Consider the following 25078-nt stretch of genomic DNA (forward strand, 5'->3'; position numbering starts at 1 on the left):
GGTCCAATGGGTGAGCTCCCATAGTCGCCTCTAGGTTCAGATAACCTAGTCAGAACAAGATAGAATAAATTAGATTAAGAATCAGTATTTTACTTTATCAGTGGCACTGTACCGGACTCTCAGTTGTCCTTGGGTTGGGCTCCCATAGTCGTCCCTAGGTTTAGATAACCTAGTAGACCCTACTAGATTTGGGACTAGATACCTCGGGTTTAGTTAGGGATCGCGCATAGCAAGTACAGTTGCTGGGCCCATCAGCAACATGATTATTATTTTTACCTATTTATGAAAATAGTTTTCAAACTTCACAAATTAGATATGTGAATACAGCTTAGCTTCAGTTTAGTTTTCTTATTGATATAACAAATAGCTTAGCTTATGTATCGGTTTAGCTTGCTTGTTGATACAATGAATAGCTTTATGTTCAGTATTTGATTAGTACAACTTGTATGTCCATATGCCATGTTTTAGCATTTTCAGCATGATCATCAACATGTATTTCAAAAATCATCCTTGAAAGCATGATTTCTTCGAATGCATGTTTTTGTGAGGTAGATGGTTCTTACTAAGCTCCCAAGCTTATAGTTCCCTTTTTCCTTATACTGCAGATAAAGGTAAAGGGAAGATGGATTAGCGGAGGCTGGAGTTCGATGCGACTAGATGTGTGTGAGAAGGAACCTGGAATAAAGATCTTTGGGAACTAGCAAACTTAAAAACTTAGTATTTCCTTATGTTGTTGCTTCCCTGCACTTTTAGGATGCTAAGTATCATGAATTGTGAAACTAGGTATTATGCCATGCTTAGACTGCTTATTATCTTGATATTAGCTAGCAAAGTATAAGTAATAACCTGTCTAGTGGTATTGTTTTATGTTTTAGTTGAGTTTTGAAAGTTCTGTATGAGTTCGTGGGAGATTTCGGTGAAATCAGAAACCCAATCGATCAATTGATCGATTGAGAAGTCCTCAATCGATCAGCCGATCGATTGGGAGGTGATTCCCCGCGAAAAGTGAGCAGCTGAGTTGATCAGCTGATCGATTGAGAATTCCTCGATCGATCAGCCGATCGACTGGGAAGCGATCTGCCGCGTACAGAAAGCTGATGAATCGATCAGCTGATCGATCAACCATGGGTCGATCAGCCGATCGATCAGGAATTTAATTTTTGCGAACAGAGAGCCTCTGAATCGATTATCGGATCGATTGGCCAAGCTGGATCGATCAGCCATCGATCTAGAATTGACCCCCGTGTATAGTAGCACGTTGAATCAATCAGTGGATCGATTAGATAACTCCAATCGATCAGCCGATCGATTGGAGTGTCTGATTTCAGCTGGAAGTATCTAATTTCAACTTTTTAATCAAATAGAAAGTTTAGGTTCCCTTCTTTAGCATATGTACAACTTCAGAAGTGTATTCTGGGTATAATTTCCAGATTTTATAGTAAATAGCAGAGAGTTTTAATTAGTTCAGCTTTTCCGCATCTTAATGTTCAGTGATAGCCTAAGAATAGTTTAGCATAATGTAACCCCTGGTCTCACAGCCTAGACAGTAGGAGGCGGGGCGTTACACTTCAACACTCCAAAAAAATCTAAATTGTCCCCGTCATTAGATGATGGTACGCTAACCCCGTTGTTCTGAGTAGTTCTGCGAGCATCACGAGATCTTGTATGGTATCGAATACCATTTACAATGCAGGCATCATACAATTGAACTTCAAGATCAGGTCCCATTGCTAAATAATATAACTCGTTTGTGATTTCTGAATTTGTTAAATTCTTTAACTTTATCATTCTATCCCTAAACCATTGTGGGAAATCTCGCTCATGGTATTGGAGAAGTTGATTTGAATGAACTTTATGTGATAGAAGTTGTAGATGTTCATTGTAGAAAAAAATAATTATTTTACAATTGTATAATGAAATATAAATAATAAAATTACATAATGTAAAAACTTACTTCCTATATTGGTCAACTTCCTTACAATTGTAGAGAATATACCAATATGCTTTCTTATACAAAGTCAAAGGAAATTTCAGAATATGTGGATTGCCAAATACTCTTGTTTGTTGTGAGAAAACACTTAAATTGCATGTTACTGGTTGAACATCATGGTTTCGTTCTGACCTACTAAATCTTGTCTCAATTTGACTCATATATAAGGAACTAAAAGTCAATGCCTCATTTACAATATACCTGTAGGATCAAAAAGAATTTAGATATCTCCACAATGACATGATATTGTCCACTTTGGGCCTAAGCCCTCATGGTTTTGCTCTTGGGCTCTACCCAAAAGGCCTCATTGCCAATGGAGATATCTTTCTCTTATAAACCCATGATCTTTCCCATGTGTTTTCAATGTGAGACTATGTTTGTAACCTTGCAACCCCAATAATCCCCCCCTCAAACAAAAGACCACAGACTTCCCACGTCCGATCATCGACCCACCAGGTCTTCCTGCCCCTCGGTCCACCCGACCTACTAGGACTTCCTTGCCTAGTCGCAACTAGAACTTCCTGCCTGGTGTCTGGTCCTCTTGATCCAAACATAGGAGCCCCCACTTCCTTTGTTCGAGGTCAATATTGTACCCACATGGCTCAATTAGACCATAGCTCTAATGCACAGTCGGCGATTAAACCTTCTAGCAGTCCGGGCTCTGATACCAATTGTAAGATCGAAAAGAATTTAGATATCTCCACAATGGCATGATATTATCCACTTTGGGCCTAAGCCCTCATGGTTTTGCTCTTGGGCTCTACCCAAAAGGCCTCATTGCCGATGGAGATATCTTTCTCTTATAAACCCATGATCTTTCCCATGTGTTTTCAATGTGGGACTATGTTTGTAACCTTGTAACCCCAACAATACCCTTCTACAATAGATCCTTCAGGCCTTGCTTTATTACGAACATACTTTTTCAGTTTGCCCAAATATCGTTCAAAGGGATACATCCATCATGAAGAAACATGTCCAGCTAACATGGCTTCACGAGGTAAATGAACTGCCAAATGAACCATAATGTCAAAAAATGCTGGAGGAAATATTTGTTCCATCTTACATAATATGAAGACTATTTCCTCCTCCATTTTACATAAGTCTGCTAAGTGTAAAGATCTTGCAGTTATCTTTTTGAAAAAATCGCTTAACTTAATTAGTGTGCCGCATATGTCTTTTGGAAAGAATTTTCGTACGACCACTGGAAGTATTCTTTGCAACAAGACATGACAATCATGTGATTTTAGTCCATGTACTTTCCATCATTTGCATTCACATTTCTATATATATTAGTAGCATATCCATCAGGAAACTTCACAGATTTTAAAAATTGACAAAATTCACTTCTTTCTTCTAATGTCAATGTGTAACTTGCATATGGTTTACTAAATTTGTCTCCAACTTTCTTTAAATGCAATTCACTTCTAATTCCCATATCTTGCAAGTCTAACCTTGCTTTAAATGCATCCTTTGACTTTCCATCTATATTAAATAATGTGCCAGCCAAAGCGTCGCAAATGTTTTTTTCGATGTGCATCACATCTAAATTGTGTCTCAACTTTAAATCTGGCCAATACTTTAACTCAAAAAATATAGACTTTTTTACCCAATTTTTTTCATCCAAAGATTGTTGCTGCTTTTTACTTAATGTAGGATCCTTACTGAATGTCACTTGGGGTAATGCATTTAACTATGCTAAAATCTCATAACCATTAAGTCTTCGTGGTGGTCCTTCTTGTTCAAACTTTCCATTGAAATTCTTATTTCTACGCCATGGGTGTTGCACATTCAAGAATCAACGGTGGCATGTATAACATATTTTACTCCATAATCTTTGAGATTTAGTTTCATCAAGACATACTGGACATGCTTTATAACCCTTTGTGCTCCATCCAGATACTGTTCCATATGCTGGAAAGTCATGAATGGTCCACATTATAGCAGCATGTAATTGAAATACTTGTTCAGTCGATGCATTATATGCTTCCACCCCATCATCCCATAGCTCATTCAGTTCGTTGATCAAAGGTCGTAAATACACATCTATCTCTTTCCCAGGTGATTTGGGACTAGGAATTAAAAGAGACATTATCAAATATGATGGCTTCATCATTTTCCATGGTGGTAAATTATAATTCACAAGTATAATAGGCCACATACTATAAGCATTTGACATGTTTCCAAATGGATTAAAACCATCAGTAGCCAACCCTAAGCGAATATTTCGTGGATCACTAGCAAATATTTCATGTGAAGTGTGAAATTCTTTCCATGATTTACTATCTGCTGGGTGTCTTAATACACCATCTGTTTCAACCCTCTTTTCTTTATGCCATCTCATATCTTTTGCTGTATGTTTGGCAATAAACAACTGCTTAAGTATGGCCTTCAAAGGAAAATATCGAAGAATTTTCTGAGCATTCATTTTCTTATTCATCCCATCATACTTGTATCTGGGCTCCTTGCACACTGGACATATATCTTTATTCTCGTGCTCACCCCAAAATAATATACAATCATTCTTACATGCATGTATCTTCTCATATGTCAATCCTAACTCTTTTAACATTGTTTTTGCTTCATAATAAGAGTTTGGAATCACATTTAGTTTTGGAAATGCCTCTTGCAATAACTGAAGTAGCATATCAAAAGATTTATTGCTCCACCCATTTAACACTTTCACATGCATTAACTTGACCAAAAAATCGAATGCAGAAAAATTAGTACAAGTGTGATACAACTCTTTTTGTGCTTCTTCAAACATTGAGGTATAACTTCCTCTAATATCATCTGCATTAATATCATCTAATTGAGGTGCACTGGTATTGATATTTTCTGCATTTCTTAAATCAGTAAACATATCTTCAAAATCATCTTCTTCAAAACCACAATCATCTTCCTCTTCATTGACAATATTTATATTAATCGATGATGTAGTAGCTTCTCCATGAAAGTTCCAAACTTTATATAATTTATGAAATCCCCACCTATAAAGATGTCCTCGAACATAATCCAACTCATATTTAAACAAATTGTCACACCTTCTACATGGACAACGAATTTTGGATAAATACAAACTTATCATATAATTCTCTACCACATTTTAAAAACTGATTTAGCCCATTTATATATTCAAGCTCAATCCGATTCTCAATCATTATCCAACTTTTATCCATATTTATAACCTGATTAAATATATAAAAAATTTCATATTTTTAATAAAATAATTCTAAAATTAATTAATAACATCAAAATAACCCTAAATTATCATCTAAGCATTAAAATAATCCTAAAATTATCATCTAAGCATTGAGGTTAACAAAGGAAAAAAATAAATTGGACTCAAAAATTTGAATTCCGAAGGCAAAAAGAGTAAAAAGGTATCACCACCTAAGCCAAACTGACATAAGTGAACATGGAGACTTGAAGTCCGAAATGTCATATTAAACAAATAAAAAACTAAAGTATGACCAGAATGCATCACAAAAGGATAAACACAAAATATTACAATTCTAAACTAGGTATAGCTACTATAATCACCTAGAGACAAGGTTACCAGTGGTTTTATCTGAGACAAAATTTGGTAACATAGAGATTATTTTTGTTTTCTATGTTTCTATATGTTTGTGTGGAGAAAAGATTTATGTTTTGTATGTTATTTATTCTAAATGATGGTGAAACTATCTTCTTTTGTTTTGACTGGATTTGTTGATTTTTGTATGATATTCAAGTCTGGAAATGTGTCTAAATTCAATAATTTCAATTTTTGATATTATGTTGTTATCAACCACTGGTATTGTTTGCTCATGGGCACATTAGCTTTGGATGATTAGTATGTTCATTTTAAGAATATTAGAGATTTTATTTTACAATGAATGCACAGAGCTTATTTGATGTTACATATAGTTTCTTGTATCAATGATTTTTTAGCAGAGTGACTTCACATTTAGTTGATTGATGATGTAAGACTAATGCTTCCTTTTGACCTATGACTTACTCTTTAAGTTTAATTTTATGAAAACTAATTCAAAAGGTGGTAAAGGATAAAAATTATACTTACATTCATATATCAGGGGGCATTGGAGTAACCCAACATGCGGTTTGACTTACATGTCATCTTGTTTATTCAAGACTAGCACAACCTTTTGTAGGGCACCTTAGTTTTTTGATTGGTTGGCTTGTTAACCCAAAAGTTGAGCCATTTGAGAAAAAGCTGTAGATTTATTTCATGATTCATATGCTGTAGATTTGTTGCTGTATTTAAAAATCATAAATATGGCATTTATACCTTAAGTTAGGTTTGGCATTAATAGAACTATTGTTTGGTATGATCTTTTACATGTGACTTATTTTCAGTGTTAATCATTGAACGGTGAGTACTACAAACATTTTCAATAAATCAAATCTACAACTAGATTTTTTGGTTTTAGATGGTTAAAGGAGAGTGAATATACCTTACTAACAAGTAGCAGATTTCCGGATGGGGTAGTTAGTCGGTTGCCAAATCGCCAGAAATAAGAGGGAAGATGAACCTAGATGTGGTGCTTCCGTAAACAATAAACAAACAAGGGGCAGGAGGTACCGTGGATGGTGGCCCGCTGGAAAGTAAAAAGCGAGGGGAAGGCGCCGGAGTCGTCGGAGTCGCCGGAGGAGAAGTGGGGCGTAGGATGGCGCAGGAGAAGGGAGCAGGAGGATTCCGTAAGAGTCGCTGGAGTCGCCAGAGAAGAGGTAGGCGTGGAGAAGAAGAGAAGTTGTGGTGCGAGGAGAAAGACCGTGGCGTGGAGAAGAAGAGAATTCGGGTCGGGGAAATTAGGGTTCTTTTAGTGAATTTTAGCGGCGAGTTACTCAATTTCGTCGCTAAGGTTATGTTAGCGAATATATTAGCGACGATTTTAATATATTTCATTGCTAATATACGAATATTAGTGGTATTTTTCCCACCTTGATCATATTAATTAACAACAAACTCCATATTTCGCCGTTAAATAAATAGCGACGATTTATTTCCCACATATTCGTCGCTAACACATATTTTTATCAAAAAAAATATTTTAAAAAAATATTTGCGACAAATTAATATGTCGTCGCAAATTGCGATGATTTGCTTCAAAATTTAATTTCGTCGTTAAAAATTCGTCGCTATTTTACTAATTTTTTGTAGTGAAGTAGGGTCAGGCCTGACAAAATCTCTACTTTCCATCTCCCCATTGGAGTTTTGTGTTTCTAGCTGGTTGATGGATGACACAATTTGATCTAATTGACTTTGTATATTCTGTATCCTTGAAAATTGTTGCTCTTGATGCTCTCTCATTTGTTGCATAATCTCATTAGCTTTCCATGTTGACATTCCAAATTGAGGATCATTCTGTTAAAACCCATATAAATTCTGGTATGTTGGTTCCGGCTCAAAAAATGGTCCTTGTGTATTTTCATACCTGAAATATGAATGATTCACCCAATTAGAATTATAAGTATTAGAAAATGATTCATACCTATTTTGTTGACCCATGATTGGATAAAATTGATGCTCAGGCTGAAAATACTGATTCTCCTTTCCACCTCCAAAATACTGAAAATATGAATCCATGCTAAAAGAAATCTCATGTTCTTACACTACAACACTAATAATTAATATTAGAAGACTTAGGAGCACATAGTTTCAAATACATGGATATATGAACATTAAAAACTTAACAATTCAAGAATAAACCAACATGAAAATACAAAAGATAAGCAATCAAATCAATAGATATGCTAACAAAGAAAGCCAATCAATGTACAATCTAAAATAAACACACACTACTAGTTATGTTCCCCGGCAACGATGCCAAAATTTGATGTCGTCCTTTTATTACATGTCACTAGGCACTTCAAATTAATAAAGATTGGAACCCATTAAAACTAAAGATAAGAGTTGCAGTAAGAAGTCCCAAGTCGTATTTTTCCAAGTTAACAAAATAGTGTGTATTTGACAAAACCTATTCTATTATGGAAATTAAACCTAAACAAACAAGTAATCAAACATCATAAAACCAATTCAAAGTAAACAAATCTAACGGGAACCTAAACTAGTGCAAAAATTAAACCTAAGAAAGAAGAAACTAGTGACTTAACGCAACCTAAATTACTTGAAACTAAACTAAACCAAATGAAAACAATTAAAGAAATGCAGAAATTGGAAGTCAGAATTGAAGTATATAAACCAGGAATCAGTAACGAAGTGATCAGGATTCGAATCAATGCTATGAGTCAATCTAAATCCTTACCTCTGGGTTCGGCACAATGAAGGACTACTTAACCAACTATCTAACTAATGCAATTGCCTAACAAACTTAGATAATAAGCTAAGAATAGGAATTGGAATTAAAAATTTAAACTGTAAATAGAACTTACTGTAAGTAATTGATGAATTGGATTGCATAAGCTCAATCTACCGAAATAAGAATGAAACCTAGTTGTAAAATTGAAACATGCTAAACTAAATGAAGAATCAGTAACAAATCCTAATTACAAACACCTGAGAGCAACAAATGTAGATTAGGTCATGTTTGAATGACAAGCAAAACAAATCAGAACTGAAAATCTACAAATTAAATCTAGAAACTAGGTAAATAGAACATTCCACAATCTCAGTTCATCGATCTATTCCTTCCCTCTGCCATCACACAAAGTTACTTCTGGAAACACCCTTTGAGCAATCAACGATGAAGATCTGAACTCCTTGCTGATTCGGACGATGTTCTTAGTCGTTTGAGAATGCCCTTCAAGCTTGCGATTGTCTGAATCTACCCACATTCAAAGAACAGAGGAGAGAAATCGGAAGCACTCGTTCGGATCGATTCTGAAGTCGCGGTTGGAAATGAAGATGAAATGGACTCGAAAGAACTGGGAAAACTTCGAAGTCACTTCAGATGGATGATGGCAGCTCAGATCAGGGAACACCTTTAAATCTGTGTGTGGATGAGACTCGCGGAACTCAAAGTTGTGAATCGAGGAGCGCCCTCAAATCGCGCCCTGCTCCTTGATCGCCGAAAGCCGGATGGTTCAAAGCACGCTGTCGATGATGGAATTTGACCTCAGATTTGGATGTGGAAGGGAGCGTCGGAGATAAAGAAGATGAACAGTGAAATTATCACAAGGAGAAACACTGAGCTCCAAAAATCACTGTAGCTTCTCACTGGTTTTAAAATCAACTCAAATCTCAATCAATGGCTGAGAACGCTTCAAATTTCATCTAACGGCTGAATAAATTTAGATATGGATCAAAAGCTTTGGATCTTGATCCATGACTATGATTTACTTCCACTTGGCTTGGATGGATCAGATCTTTAAAGGATGATTCAGATCTCTCTTATTAATGATGAACGGTCCAAATTAATTCTAGATTACCCCTCCTTGATTAGCCTAAGATTTAAGCCCAAATTCGATTTGATCTGATCGGGTCCATGACCATTTTGATGCCTACAAATAATATATCAAAATATTAACATCAAATACCATGATTATAAGATAATTTGCAATTAAGTCCAAGAATAAATGCAATGCATGAAAATGATGTAAATATTAATTTAACCTATGAGAAGATCATTAAAAACATGCATTATAAATCAAAATATTGTAGCAAAATCATGGTTATCAGTATGCTCTCATTTTTATTCCAGCATTTGAAACTACTGAAATAATCCTATTAGTCTTTGATGTTCAACCCTCCACTTGCTGACATACTAGAAATCAAGCTACAAAATCTACGATGTCTTTTTTTATGTCGTTCCACTAATATGAATGCTCCAAGTCTCTATACATTTAGGTACCACCCAAATGTATCCCAAATCTGAATTAGTGTGCTTCCTTAAGTAACTCCTCTCGGACAAGATAAGACTCAGGAAACATGTAATCTCCCACGATAATAATGAATACTGCATAAATAATGTCAACACATTTTCAACGTGAAAAATGATAACTACTAACTCTAAAATCATGAGTTGGACAATTCTTCTCATGATCCTACAGCTATCGAGAAACATATGATACTGCTCGTTTATGCTGCATCAGAACTGCATCTAACCCCTGGTATGATACATCCGCATATTGTACAAATCCGTCTACACTAGAAAGTAGAACTAAGATGGATGCAGTTATTAGTTTTCATTTCAACCCCTAAAACGGGTCTCGTAAGCATATATCTAGGTAAGTTCTATACCCTTCCTAGACAAACCAATCAACGGTATAATAATGCTAGAGAAATCCTCAATCAATCTCTGGTAATATCCAACTAGACCGAGGAAGCTACGATTCTCCTGTACAGACTTCAGCTACTCCTAATTGGTAACAACTTCTATCTTCTATGGATGCATTGATATGCTCATGTTAGAGACAATGTATCCCAAAAATCCCACAATTAGTATAACTGGTAGTATTCACTGAGACTGTAAACTTTGATCCTCAATCCCCAAGTTGACGGACCCGACCCTTGTTTCCCAACTCGATATTAGTCGATGCCACATAAAATTCTACATTCTCTGCATCAAGTTCGACCCTCAAAGTGTCAACTAGTCGTGTTCGTGGTCATCCTCGACCACGGATACAAATAAGGCTGACTCACTAAGTGTCACTATGCTAACACCAAGTCAATGGATACCTAACAAATAGGTATAGAAATAGCTATACAATCCAACATAACTAAATAAGGAAATGAACCTAAACAAGTATGATAACCACTAGAACATACCTTATTTTCCTATAGCTTGGAGATGTCCTGCCATTGCCTGGTCCCAAAACTCAAAAAGTCACATCGAGAAAAGAAATCACAAAATCTAAAACATGAAAAACAAGCCTCATAAACCTGTGACTCTGATATGACCACTCTGGAGTTCTCGAAAAGACCTTAAGTATGTACCTTAAAGAGTCACGATTTGTTACCTTTTCTCTGAGATTGTTGAGCTGGGTGATTAGATCTTTGATCTCAACATGGAGTTGAGCTACCTTCTCACCCTTGTTCATCCGGAGATTCATCAATTAACTTCGGAGGATGTCCCATCTTGCTAGTTTTGTTGGTCCCTTGCGGTCGACAAGAGCTAGGGGGGTAAATTTCCTTGTGCAATAAAAAAACCCAAAACACCTTTCTCAATCTTATAGCTTTATTAAATCACTTGTACATAAAGAATTAAGAAACTAATTAACTAAAGAAAAGATGCACAGTAATTTACTTGATTTGCAATCAGAAGATTGCTAGTCCAAGACGTTGAAAGCTCACTATCAAATTTCCTTCAGGTAGAAAATCCTCTTACAGCAGTTAAAACACTAGATAACAAAGTAGAACAGAAAAGAAGATTATTTTACAAGTGTTATCCTGACTACTAAGATCAGGGCTATATTTATAGTGTTGATCCGAGCGCCTAGAAGGGTTCTAGGTGCTTGGGTGTGGATAAAATTTTATTTACGATGTAACGGATCGTAACAACTAGCATTTCGATAAGTTTTCTTGTCCGGGCACCTGGACCAGGTTCGAGCGCTTGGACCGAGCTGAACAAGACCTCGACCAGGGTGCGATCCCGGGGTGCCTTGACTGCCTCAAGGGTGTGGGTCTTCCGCTCGTTTGGGTGATTTCTTCCATCCGAATAAGGCTCACCCGTACTTATTTTCTGGCCTTCTCCTCAAGCAAGCTTCCACTCTAATTTCTCGTCTCTCAAAAATGTCGCGCGCTTCATTCTCATCCACCAACTTACTCTTCTGCAACTCCTCGTCCCTCGGACGCACCAAGCCCGTTGACTCTCTCCCGTGCCATCTTTCTCGCTAGCTGCATCTTTCGCTCTACTTCTTATGCTCCTAAGTTCCTACACACTAAGACACAAGACATCAAAACATAGCAGAACCTAACTTGACTTGGTTGATCACATCAAAACTACCACAGGATACTTACAATCTCCCCCTTTTTAATGTGCGTAACCCAAGTTAAGTTAGAATAAACTAAAAACAAATAACAGGAAAATAACAAGTATAAATTTTGTAATTAAAAAAATATACAAAAATTAAGATATTACCCTCCCCCTAGAATTAACCTCTACTTCTCCCCCTTTTATCATATTAAAAATAGGGATATGCCATGAAAGTAACCTAAAGTAAATTCAAAATAGGGTCTAAGGGATTAAAATACAATGACTAGTATTAGAAAAATCATCAAGTTTAAATTTTGAAAATCTAGATTTTTACTATTTATAAACAATTTTTGGAAAAATAATTTTATAATTATGTTTAATTGTTCAAAAATTTTGAAAATTTTTGCAACAGGTAAGCATATATATCCAAAGTTGTAATAACTTTTTTATGAAATTATGGAATTGATTTAAGCAATAATAATTTATCTTCTAAAAAAAGTTATTTTTTTTTAAAAAATATTTAAAAATAGTTTTTAGGCTCAAAAAATCATAAATTTTTTTCTAAAAATGTAATAAATCAAGTATTTTTAAAGATTTTTTTTTTTAAAATTGAGCGAAAATTAAATTTTTAATATTTAAAATATGATTTTTATAGAAAAAATCATAGAAAAATAATATAATGATAAAAAAAATTAGAATTTTTTTCTTTGATCGATAACATAATAAGAATTCACAAAAAAAATGAATTTTGCAAAAATTACTTTGAGAATTATTTTTAAATTGAAAAATATATTTTTTGTTAAAAAATTTATAAAAAATAATTTAATAGTAAAAAAAATTTAAAATTTTTTCTACATAAAAGTGATGAAATTCTTTTTTTTTTGAAAAAAATTAAATTCTAATTACTTTCTAACAGAAATCATGCAAAATAATTTATTTGAAAATACAACCACCTCAAATACAAGTTCCTCGATTCACAAGGTAACGGAAAATCATGAATTCTTGTGATTATATTTATCTCCAAGAGCATGATTTTGACATAGGTTTGGAGAGTGATCCTACATCGTTCTAAGAAGTCAAACAATGCTCTAACCCTGAAAGATTGATTAACACCATGCAAGAAGAGTTGAAGTCTATGACGGACAATGACGTTTGGGAACTTGTCGAATTTCCTGAAGGAAAGAAGCCCGTTGGCTATAAATGAATATTTAAAATCAAGCGGGATTCAAGGGGCAATGTCAAAAAGTATAAGGCTTATCTTGTTACTAAGGGATTTACTCAAAAAGAAGACATTGATTACAAGGAGACTTTCTCACCTGTGTCGACGAAAGACTGCCTTAGGATAATCATGGTACTTGTAGCTCGTTATGATTTGGAACAACATCAAATGGATGTAAAGACTTGATTCCTCAATGGAGACATAGAGGAGTCTATATATATGGTGCAACCAGAAAACTTTGAGTTGAAAGACTCAAAGCACTTAGTATATAGATTAAAGAAGTCTATTTATGGTTAAAAGCAGGTGTCTCGTCTATGGTATCAGAAATTTGATCAAATGGTTACCTCATTAGAGAACCTCGTTGATCAGTGCATATATGTCAAGTTCAGTGGGAGCAAGTTTATTATTCTTATTTTGTTTGTGGACGATATATTGCTTGCGAGCAATAGTAAGGATCTGCTGCTTCAAACTAAGTCATTTCAATCTGATAATTTTGAAATGAAAGATCTTGGTAAAGCATCCTTTATTTTAGGTATACAGATCTATCGTGATTGTTCAAGAGACATTTTTGGACTTTCACAATAGGCCTATAATGAAAAGGTGCTTATAAGGTATGGTATACAGAACTGTAAACTCGGTGACACACCTGTGTCAAGAGGTGACAAGTTCAGCTTGCAGTAGTGTCCACGGCTTGAACTTGAAATAAAGGAGATGGAGCAATTCCCATATGCGTCAACAGTGGGAAGTCTCATGTATGCATAAGTTTGTACTCGACCAAATATAGCATTTATAGTGGGAATGTTAGGCAGATATGTTAGTAACCCAGGACCATCACACTGGAAAGCGATAAAGAGAGTGATGCGGTATTTATAAAGAACTAAAGGACATATGCTCACGTATCGGAGATCAGATCATCTGGAGGTGATTGGATATTTAGACTCCGATTTTACTGGATACTTGGATAGTAAAAGATCTACTTCAGGCTATATTTTCATGCTTGCTGGAGGGGCTATATCTTGGAAGAGCATCAAACAGACGCTAGTAGCCACTTCTACTATGGAGGCAGAGTTGGTAGTATACTATGAAGCATCCAATCACGGGATTTGGTTGCGGAACTTTATTATAGCATTAAAGATGTTGATGGCATTAACAGACCACTAAGGATCTACTGTGATAATAAAGTCGTAGAACTTTATGCCAAGAACAACCGTAGTTCATCGAAGTCTAAGCACATCAACATCAAGTTTCTAGTGGTTAAAGAAAGAGTTCAGAGTTGTCAGATTATGGTAGAGCACATCAGCACAAATTCCATGTTGGCAGATCCACTCACCAAAGATTTGGTGCCTAAGGTGTTTCATGCACATGTTGTGGATATGAGAGTCCTTATGGAAGAAGAACTCATCTAGTGGAAGTATGTATTTATTTTATTGCTCTATATTTGATAATAAAGATAAACATTTTGTTTTTATTATTGTACATACTTAAAGTTCAAAATATTAATGGAAATTTATATGTTTGATTGACACTCTGAATGTGATATCATCATTTACTACTGTTGTTTAGCATTTAGTATTTGTAAATATGATATAGATTTCTTTTGGAATCATAAAGTTAATCATGATTTACTATTGCAGTTAAGCATAAAGTATTTCACAAATATGATCTGACCTCTTTTGAGGTTATCTTAGGACCAGTTGAAAATTGACATGTACTGATCACATTTCATGTAATTTTCACTCTACATATTTACATCTTGATCTATGTCATTAATGTCATTGGTATTATGATTATTGTTGGGGTTTGTTACGATCATATACAATAACTATGACCTCTTTAGTCCTATACCAATGAAGTTAATGGATCAGATTATTTAGGGTATCTTGTACCCATAAAGTTTGATATCAACTAAAGTTTTACTTGTATTCCACATACAACTCACATATAGACCAAGTGGGAGATTGTTAGATATAATTATCCCTATCAGGTGGGCTTATTTGTAAGTTACATATGTAAATACGATCTGAACCCTTTAAAGTGATCTAGCTTATGCTTATTGGGTTCGGTTATTGGATATAGACCATATATGTACAAAACCTTTAGTCCCGCATCTATTATCATCTATATGCTGATAATAGATGTTCAGTATATATATGGACTTATAGTCTCACATCTATGATTATCTATGGGTTGATAATAGATGTGCACTATATAATGGGTTGGTCCATAGAGGATTAGGGTATCTTTGAGACGTCTCTTCGTTCCCCATTGACGAAGAGAATTAGGCGCCGTCAACCCTAACTCCTCTGGAAGGCCAATCTTCTTCTCCTTCTTCTTCCGCATGATTGTTGAATCGATGAGCTCTACACGAAGAACAATAACAATTCTGCTACGGTTCTTTGTAATTATAGTATTTACTTTCTTATGTCATGCTCTCGATGAAACGAAGATCCATGCTCATATGTTATTGGGTTTCCTATTTGAATTCTTATTTTAATTGTCTAGAATTCATGCAGCTTAGATTTTTACCAGAACTATCAAACATGAGAATGATAACCAAGATAGGGCAATTCTGAGTTCCATAGATTTGTTGAAACTACTTCTATGAAACAAATCACATGAGCATTTTCTTTTGTACAAGGAGTCTCAGTATCCTGGTTCATGAACATATGAGTGAGCAAATCTAGACAACAGTAAGTTATATAATTTTGTGAAAGGTGAAAAAAAAAAGGCAGGTTTTTCAAACATCAAGTAAGTTTAAGACACACAGTATAACCAATGAAATAGGAAAAGACCGAGGAATACAAGTACACAGCATAACCAAACATACTGATCCAGCAAAGCTCTAGAAAGGTGTTTGGAAACTTTGCTCCATGATATGTTGAAATTTTTCTTCGTGCCATTCAGAATGAAGAGTGATTGATATATTGACATGAACTCTTAGAGGTCTGGGCGTGACTATCTACGTTGATCAACCATGACATCTACTTCGAATAGGCTTATGCAACTAAAGATAGAATTCTTTTACCTCCAAAGAAATATTGTTAATTGCTTGAACCCTCTAGATTCTCAAAGTATGATCGCAATTATGTAGCAAAATCTCCATGGTCTCCAGAACCTCCACCTAGGGTCACATTTTACAAAGGATGAGAATCTTTATCAATCTCAGGCACACTGGCAAATACAGTGTAGCTCAACTTTATTCAAATTTTTTTTTGGTCATTTCTCTTCTAAGTGCCCATTACAAAGAAGGTTCAAAATGAAGCATAAACAATTTTCTACTCTGCCTTTTCTACCTCTGCAAAGTGAAGAAACCATCCTGTATTAGACCAGAGCCACCGGATTCCAACTCTAGTGGGATTACTTGGTCTATCTGAAAGGATTTTTCCCTTCCACTTATCCAATCTAGAAGTATCCAATTTCCAGATTTAACAATGCTTCCCTTAGAACTCGTTCCATACAATCGAATTGCATCTATTTCAACCATGGCGATTACTCCATCCAAACACACTTTAACAAAGATCTCTTCTTATCAAAACGACTTAATTCGAAGAGAACCAAACACCGGCGACGAGGTTAGTTCAAGTTCAGGGCACCATGAAGAACTACCTTCATCGGTTACAGAGTTCAAACAAACAAATATGGCTTGAATGGCTTGGTTAAAGGCTCTACACCAAAAGGTTAAGTTCAAGTAGCCTAATTAATGCTCAAGTTCGGTTTCTATTTTAAGCTTTAGTGTATATTACACTAAGAGTTACAACCTCTTTTCTATTCAATGAGTTTTATGTTGTTGGTTTCATTCTTTATTGTCTTCCATCCCTGTTTTCTTCTTTCCAACACCGAGTAAGGTTTAATGGGGCAATGAGGGTATGTGACTCTATCCTTTACCCAACTAGTAGTAGCAAGAGTTGGTACAGTTAGTGATATTTTTTTGAGACTGTACTTCTTGATCTCCAATAGGTTGTTGATGGACTTGACCCCTACTTTTCAACTGAGTATCAGTTGCTACAGAAAAATCTATATTTTCTGTATAAGGTTCGAATCCTGAAGTGTCAACTTGTCACTTCCCTGGTCATTCTCAACCATGATTGCGAGTGTACTAACTCACCAAATGTCATTATACTAAACCAAGTCAATGAGAACCCAATAGACATTCAACTGGTCTATCAATAAACTAAAACATAATAGTGAATCCAAAAGGTATAACAATCCTAAAGATATACCTTACTTCCTATAGCTCAGAGATGTCCTGCCGTTGTCCGATTCCAAAACTTAAAAAGTTGCATCAAGAAAATAAACCACAAAATCTGAAACATAAAAAAAATAAGCTTTACAATCTGTGACTCTAATACCAATAAATTGTCACGCCCTAAAGGTTTACTTGTCCAATAGAATAGATGATACCCCCTAATGACAATGTATGATACAACATGGTATGAGTCCACAACATGGACATAGATATATAGCGGAAGATAAAATATAGTGACAATAATAAAGAAGGATTTACACAATCCGTACAAAACATAGAAAGCATAAATGACTACATGCTGACACAGCTTAACACAATAAATATCACTACTGAATAAAACTATGCTATAAGACTAAAAACCACAAACAAAATCACTTGTAAATACAAAGTAGCAAAACATAACTTAGAAAACATGATCTTGAGTGTGATGTGAGATTACCTATTAGGATCTTTGAGTGACACAACACATTCTTTATCTTCTAATGTGAAAGACAAAGGAAAAGCAATGGATATTGAGTACAATAACTCAGTGGGTATAAAAAGACAATACATGATACTAAATATGAGGAGATCAAAGAATACTGTCTCAGGTAAAATACTTAGTATCAAAGTAAGAACACTAATATAATTGTTTGCTAACCAAAATCATAAATAATAATAAACTACTTCACTAATCTGCTTAACTAGGTATAACCAATTAACTGGGAGTACATACAGTACATCCAAACCTGCATGAACAAATGCATAACTATCACATAGCAAACATATAACTAATCCTTACTAGCGTAACGACATGCGATCATGAATAGGTCATGTGGATGGTCAAGGTATATAAATAGTCACTTTCCGTGAGAGAACGTTTTACCACCGATGTTTCCATGGGTTGACAGGATGGGATATCTATCTAGCTTCTCAGTTACTAACTATGGGAGACGCTCTACCACAGATAGTCCCGTGGGCAGTTAGGGTATGCAAATAGTCACTGTCTGCATGACTACCACGGAGAGTCCCATGGACAAACAGGATACGTAAGTGGCTATTATATGTGGGAGAGCACTCTACTATGGATGATCCCATGGGTGGACAGGGTATATACATATACCAAGCCAAAATAATAAAATAAGTAGTAATAATTCATCTAAGGATAATGCTTTCCAAGATACACTATAGTCTAACCTTGCTAGCGTATAGGAATGATCTTATATAAAAACAAAAGGTCTACTAGGATACTCGATATCTAATACTATGATATAATTTTACTAATGTATAGGCATGAACTTACATAGTAAGTAAAGATCTAGTAGGATACTCAATATCCTACCATACAATATAATCTTACTAATATATAGGCATGAGCCTACATAACAAGCAAAGGTTTAGTAGGATACTCAATATTTTATTGTATGGTATAATCTTATTATTTTTTAGTCATGAGCCTATATAACAAGTAAAGGTTTAGTAGGATACTCGATATCATACCATACAGTATAATCTTACTAATGTATAGACATGAACCTAAAGAACAAGCAAGGTTCTAGTAGGATACTTTGCTATTTAGCTATGGACTATGTGCGATAGGTTAATATCACTATTTGGTCTAATAGGCTATTCAAATGCATAGAAATACAATAAGTAACAAGTCTATCAACATGTACCTAAGTACAACAACAACAAATACAGTAATAATGATCGCAATCAAGGAAATTCTAGTCACCTAGTCATAATATCTCATCTAACTCATTGGTATCATCATAATTACCATAAACCAATAGATTCAGAATCAAGTAGTCATGGATGTCGTTATAAAGAAAATAACCTGGTGGAATACTCTACCCCTCTACTAGGATAAGATATCTATCCTACGCATAAACATACACGAGTTTACTTATAGGTACAAGCCTAAATATATAACTAGAATATGATGTACATGCACAAGCATCAATTTGTAACTATACTATAGTCTAGTGATATCATGTATACCCAAACAATACATGCATGAAAACAAAGGAAACTGCATAAATATTAAAATAGATCAAAATATAAGCTCAAGCAATAAAAAGTTAAGCTCAAGAAGTAACCAAGAGTAGATATCAATTTTAAATAACTACTACTCAATCAATACAAATAATAGAATCATGCATTAAGATCAAAGATCTAAAGAAAATAAGCATGAACTATCCACCTCAAATGTAGAGTGTCCTGCCTATGTTCAAGTCCAAAGGTCACCTCGAGTTTGAATCTGAAAGCAGTAATAAGTAACACAATCAATACTTAGATTTACAATAGATCAGATAACGAAACCAAACTCTAAACTAATCAAGAATGCTAATATCTCATCCCAATGATTCAAACCTAAATTGATTTGGAAAACTCCCAATTAAATTAACCTAATCCTTAATTAACTCAGATCAATCCAACCACTTTGATTTAATTAGGTTTATCCCATATACACAAGTAATCCATGTATGAGAATTAGAAATCTCCCAATAACTAATCCATCGATGCAAGTTTACAGAGAGGTAACATTCCTTACCCTATGACTTCTCCTTCAGTGACAACACCTGGTGGTTAGCGAAGGCAACAGAGAGAGCTATAATGGCGGAGCAGCAACAGTAGTAGTAGCAACAACTACTGCCCTAGGCCCATCGAAGTGAAATGGTGGAAGGTTGGGTGGTTTCGACATGGTGTGCTTGAGTTGGCTACTGGAGGAAACAACAAGCAATCGTGGCCACAAGCTTGCTATAGTGGTCGCATGCTACGATGGTCGGAGTAGAGGTGAAATAGCCTGATTGAACTCAGGACCAAAGGATGATTGATGGTGCTAGCAAGAGTGATGATCAATGGCCAACAGCGCCACACTCGTGTTTCCTCCCATGCATAGAGAAAGGAGAGAAAAATAGTAGCTAGCCGGACATGGTTGCCACCACGTTGGCCTCGACTGGCAGCGGTGGCCACAGGATGACATCGATGACGACAACGTTGATAGTCGGCTGGTGATGGCAATGAAATTGGGAGAGGGGTGGCAGTCCACATGGTGAGGTCTCGCGACCCACACAGAGAAGTGGCACTGATGGATTGACATGAGGAGAGGGTAAACTTCTCGCTCGTGGCTAGAGAGGGCATATAGGCATCAACGATGAGGATGGCGACGTCAAGCAATTAAGGAGGAATCAGGATGACATGAGAGAGAGAGAAGAAGAGATCGAAGGTGAGAGAATTTAGGCTATGGAAATAAAAAAAATAATTTTGTAAAATTAATATTTTCTCATTTAAATAAGGTAAATAAAACAGGTCTTTCTTTATTCCTTTTATCCCCATAAAATATAAAAGACTCATTTAAAATTTTAAAAAGATTCTAAAAATTCTTAAATATCTAATAAGGTAATTTCTTAATTAACTCCTAGAATTTAATTTTTGTTTCAAGGAAAGGAGCGGAGCCCTAAATCTAAGATGATGTCAAAAGGGGAGAAAATACCCTTTTCTAGCTGGGGGACACAACCGTGGCTCCACACCACACGGTCGTGCCTTAGAGGTACAGACATAGCGTGTATACAATGGGAAGGAGGAATAGTCGGTCCATGAAAATTCTTGAAAATAGGAGACACGGTCATGCCTCTTAGGCACAACCTACCCGTGTAGCCTATTGAGATGAAGCATTGCCATGTACCTAGATATGACCATGGTGTCGATCTTGTTGGAGCGAGACATGGCTGTGCTGTGGGTTCTACTAGGCACAACTTTGGAAGCTCCTAGGAGACACGACCGTGACTTGTAAGCACGTCCATGTTAGTGAATAAGCACAGTTGTGCCTAGAGAAGCACGGTCTTACCTTGTTGATCTTCCTCTAAAGCCGCTCAAATGTTCATTTTTACTCAATTTTTTTGCTTTAAATTATGTCATATAAATGAAAATACACAAAAATATCTTTGAATAAAAAAAAGTAATTATGCTGATATAATGATAAAATAGGATGCGATAATATAAATCATGCTCCTAAAATGCAAGTAAATGTACATCAAATAATGCATAAAAACATATATAATCTACGCGTATCACTAGGAAAGATTTCAATATATAGATAATTACACATGATGAAATACCCACTAATTGTAATTCAATCACAATTTTTCTCATGTTATTCTTTGTATTGTGGACTTTATTAATTGTGTTTAAGATTAAATCACATACATAAATAATGTACATCCAAATAGTGACTTTTATTTATCAAATAACTAAGACAATGTTTAAGGCGATTGTAATTTGTTGGTACCCCAAGGTAGTTTTGATGTGATCAACCAAGTCAGGTTAGGTTCTGTTGGTATTTAACCCCTGTATCTAAGTGTGCAGGAACATAAAGTACAGGAAGTCGAGCGAAAGAAGCAGCAACGAGAAAGACGACACGGAAGAGAGCCGACAGGCTCAGTGCGTCTGAGGGACGAGGTGCTGTGGACCAAGACTTTTATTCAAACTTGATGTGGCGCGAGCCATCATGATGAGGATAAAATTTTATGCCCCTCTAGGTGCTTGGAATCCTTCCAGGTGCCGCGAACAAGGTTATAAATATAGCCTGATCCCAGTAGTCTAGAACAACAGAGATACGAGTTTCTTTAAGTGTTCTACGACTTTGTGTGCTTCCAACGCTTATAAGAGGCTTCTCTGCCTATGACAAAAGGAGAATTTGAGTAGTGCTTCAGAGTCTTAGATTAACAACCTTCCCGGTTGTAACCAAGTAAAAAATCAGTAGACTCCTTCTTTTTAGTTTATTAATTCTGTTTATACAAGTATATTATTATTTCAAAAGATTGAGAAAGGTTTGTTTGTTATTATTGTACAGACAATTCACCCCCTCTTGCCAGCCACACCGTTTCTAGAGCCAGACCCACTTCAGAAGGACTAACTGCCATCTGAAGTAAAAGAAATGGTATGATCTAGTCTATTCGCCGAAATTTGAGGGAGACTTTGCAACTTGGAAGAAGCTCATGGAGGTATTCTTCAAAACTGACTTCAAAATTCTCTTAAGTATAAAATATGGTTTTGTAGCACCTACGGATTAGCATAGAGCCAAGAAAGAATAATACACATGGATGAAGAAGGAGCAAGCCGACTTTGTAGCTAATGGAAAAGTAGAGTTCCATCTACTCAGGGTTCTTCCACCCCCGGAGGTCAGCCGGATCGGAAGTTACGACTCCACCAAAGATCTCTAGAAGAAATTCCTGGAACTTCATGAAGGTACCTCAGAATCCAAATTGGCTAAGAGGGACATCCTTCGAAGCCAACTAACGAACCTCCGGATGAACAAGGGAGAGAAGGTAGCCTAATTCCATGCAAGAATCAAAGACTTGATCACCTAGCTTAACAACCTCGGAGAAAAGGTAACAAATCGTGACTCCTTAAGGCACACACTTAACTCCTTTCCGAGAACTTAAGAATGGTCACCTTTATAGATGCTTACTACATCTCTAAGGATCTTGAGGTATGTACTTTTGAAAGCTTATTTTCAACTTTTGAACTTCACGAGTCTTGCTATACAGATTCTCAAGAAATAGAGAAATCAAACAACATTACTTTAAAAGCCAAGAAGGATGAATCAGATGCCAACAACTCCTTTGACGACAATGAAATAACATACATGGTAAGGAAATTCAAGAAATTTTTTAAAACTAATAAGTTTAATCAAGTGCATGCAAAGAAAAGAAGATCAAGGAAGGTAAGATGCTATAACTACACTACAAGAAAAACCCTCATAGACATCGGTGGAACAACAACAGTTTTAAGCAAAAACCGATGTCTTTGAGTATTTTACAACGGTTTTTCTAAAAACCGGTGTCTATGAGCGCAGATTTTCGCTCATAGACATCGGTTTTTTAGCCGACGTCTATGAGCGCCTTTTTTTTTGTTAATAGACACCGGTTTTAACAGCGGTTTTTAAAACCCGGTGTTAATGAACTAAAAAAATATAATTTAATTTTTTCACCAGCCAAAATTTACAATACTTCACAAAGTTCCCTCCAAACCTACCAATATCGCACCCCTTCTCTCAGCCTAAACCTAAACCTAAACCTCCAAGCCTCATCTACCTCTTCCCCTTCGATCGACGCCCCTTCCTTCTTCCCCTTCGATCGACACCCCTTCCTGGATCGACGTTCCGTTCTGCCTCCTCGTCCGATCCTCTCTTCCTCCTCCTCCTTCCTCTCTTCACTCTTCCCGGCTAAGGTAGGGGCCGACGAGATCCGAACAACGAGAGGACGCCCACGACCACCATGGCACGGTTGGTCGGCAACGTGAGGGAATCCGAAGGAAGAGAGAACAACACCGAGATCCAGGAGCTCGTACACAGAAGGGGCATCGACTTACTTCCTCCTATCCCTCCCCTCCCGTTATCTCCCCTTCTGCGCCAGATCTACCTCTCTGGCAATCACGACCTCGCCTTCGTCGGCGCCTTTCCGACGGCTCCCCCTTTGCCGCCACCTGGAGCGGGAGCGGTGGTTCGAGGGGGAGGGGTATGAGGCGATGCACGTTCAAGGCAGGCGGTGGAGCGGCGACATGGGCGGCCGATTTAACCCTAAGAAAGGCATGGTGTTTGAGGGTTCAATCTTCGATGCCGGGCCGATTTTTGAGTCCTATGGCGTAGCTCACAGATAGGCAGGTCGATTGCTCGATTTTGGGTTCCAAGTTCAAAACTGCGCTTAGCAAACTGATACAACAAAATCTGTTCTTTGAATCTACTTTTTTTTTCCTCCATTTTAACATATGGTTCTTCCAGTCTCATTTGAGGTTGTATCACTGACTTGATCAGGGCAGTCCTTGATCCTCACAAAAATTTGCTCTTTCAGAATTGGTCTAGATTTAACTTGTTTTTGTCTGGAACAAAATGATTAGTTCTGATCACGGCCGATCTGATTGTCGGCATGTACATCTGGTCGCATTTCCTATTTCCTGTAGTTTGTGGAAAATCAAATGTGAACCCACAGTCTAGGGACTTGGTGCTGCAATTGGTCGAAAGGTTTGTCATGAGGCAATGCTGATACTCTTATCCTTTTGTTTCTATTTATTGCTTTAGTCAAAAGCTACTTTTTGGCTTTATTTTAGGATTCTCTCTGGACCGAAAGCTCGAACTATTCTGTTAAATGGCGTTGTTCGGAAGGGGGAACGCATAGTACCACCTGCTGTACTTGATCTACTCATGCGGGCGACTTTTCCTGCTTCTACAGCTCGAGTCAAGGTTTGCCTATTTCCATGGAAGATTATTGCATAAAATTTTACGATGAGTTCCTAATATATCTTTCTGCAGGCAACTGAAAGATTTGAGACGTTTTATCCTACTCTAAAAGAGTTGGCTCTTACTGGTTCTGGTACCAAAACCACAAAGCAAGCATCACAACAGCTTTTGCCTTTTGCCATCCAAGCGATTCAAGAAAGTATAATTGAGATGTTGCATTATTATGTGTCCTAGGCTGATGTTTTCATAGTATGACTGTACTTAACATGGAACTTATATACAGATAATTCTGAGCTAACAAAGGAAGCGACGGATTTGTTCATCTGGTGTTTGACTCAGAATGCTGAGGGCTATAAACAGTGGGTGAGTTGTTCTTCAAACGTGCTATTTATAGCTTTTATTATTTTGTAAACCTTTCTAACTGCTTTAACTGTTGTATCATGAAGGAAAAACTCTATGTAGAGAATGTTGGTGCGACAATTATTGTTCTTCGGAAACTCTCCACTGAGTGGCGAAATTACTCGGCCAA

The 25078-nt window shown here is 36.3% G+C and overlaps 1 protein-coding gene across 1 annotated transcript; it reads left to right on the forward strand.

Annotated features, from left to right (window-relative positions):
* Positions 1 to 6577: 6577 nt before the first annotated feature.
* On the forward strand, positions 6578 to 24798 carry LOC122033859. Its single transcript, XM_042593016.1, has 4 exons — positions 6578 to 6746; positions 24210 to 24333; positions 24420 to 24552; positions 24622 to 24798. The coding sequence occupies exons 1-4, from the start codon at positions 6578 to 6580 to the stop codon at positions 24781 to 24783; spliced, it is 588 nt and encodes a 195-aa protein (XP_042448950.1). The 3' UTR covers positions 24784 to 24798.
* Positions 24799 to 25078: the final 280 nt, after the last annotated feature.

Source organism: Zingiber officinale, chromosome 11B, assembly GCF_018446385.1.
Source record: "Zingiber officinale cultivar Zhangliang chromosome 11B, Zo_v1.1, whole genome shotgun sequence".
NCBI classification, from domain to species: Eukaryota; Viridiplantae; Streptophyta; class Magnoliopsida; order Zingiberales; family Zingiberaceae; genus Zingiber; species Zingiber officinale.

Bases quoted from the DNA above. Each gene is read 5' to 3' on its own strand.
- LOC122033859 (XM_042593016.1), top strand. From the start codon at position 6,578: ATGGTGGCCCGCTGGAAAGTAAAAAGCGAGGGGAAGGCGCCGGAGTCG. The intron at 6,747-24,209 runs GTGCGAGGAGAA...CAAAATGATTAG, and splicing joins GGAGAAGAAGAGAAGTTGTG to TTCTGATCACGGCCGATCTG. The intron at 24,334-24,419 runs GTTTGTCATGAG...GCTTTATTTTAG, and splicing joins GTGCTGCAATTGGTCGAAAG to GATTCTCTCTGGACCGAAAG.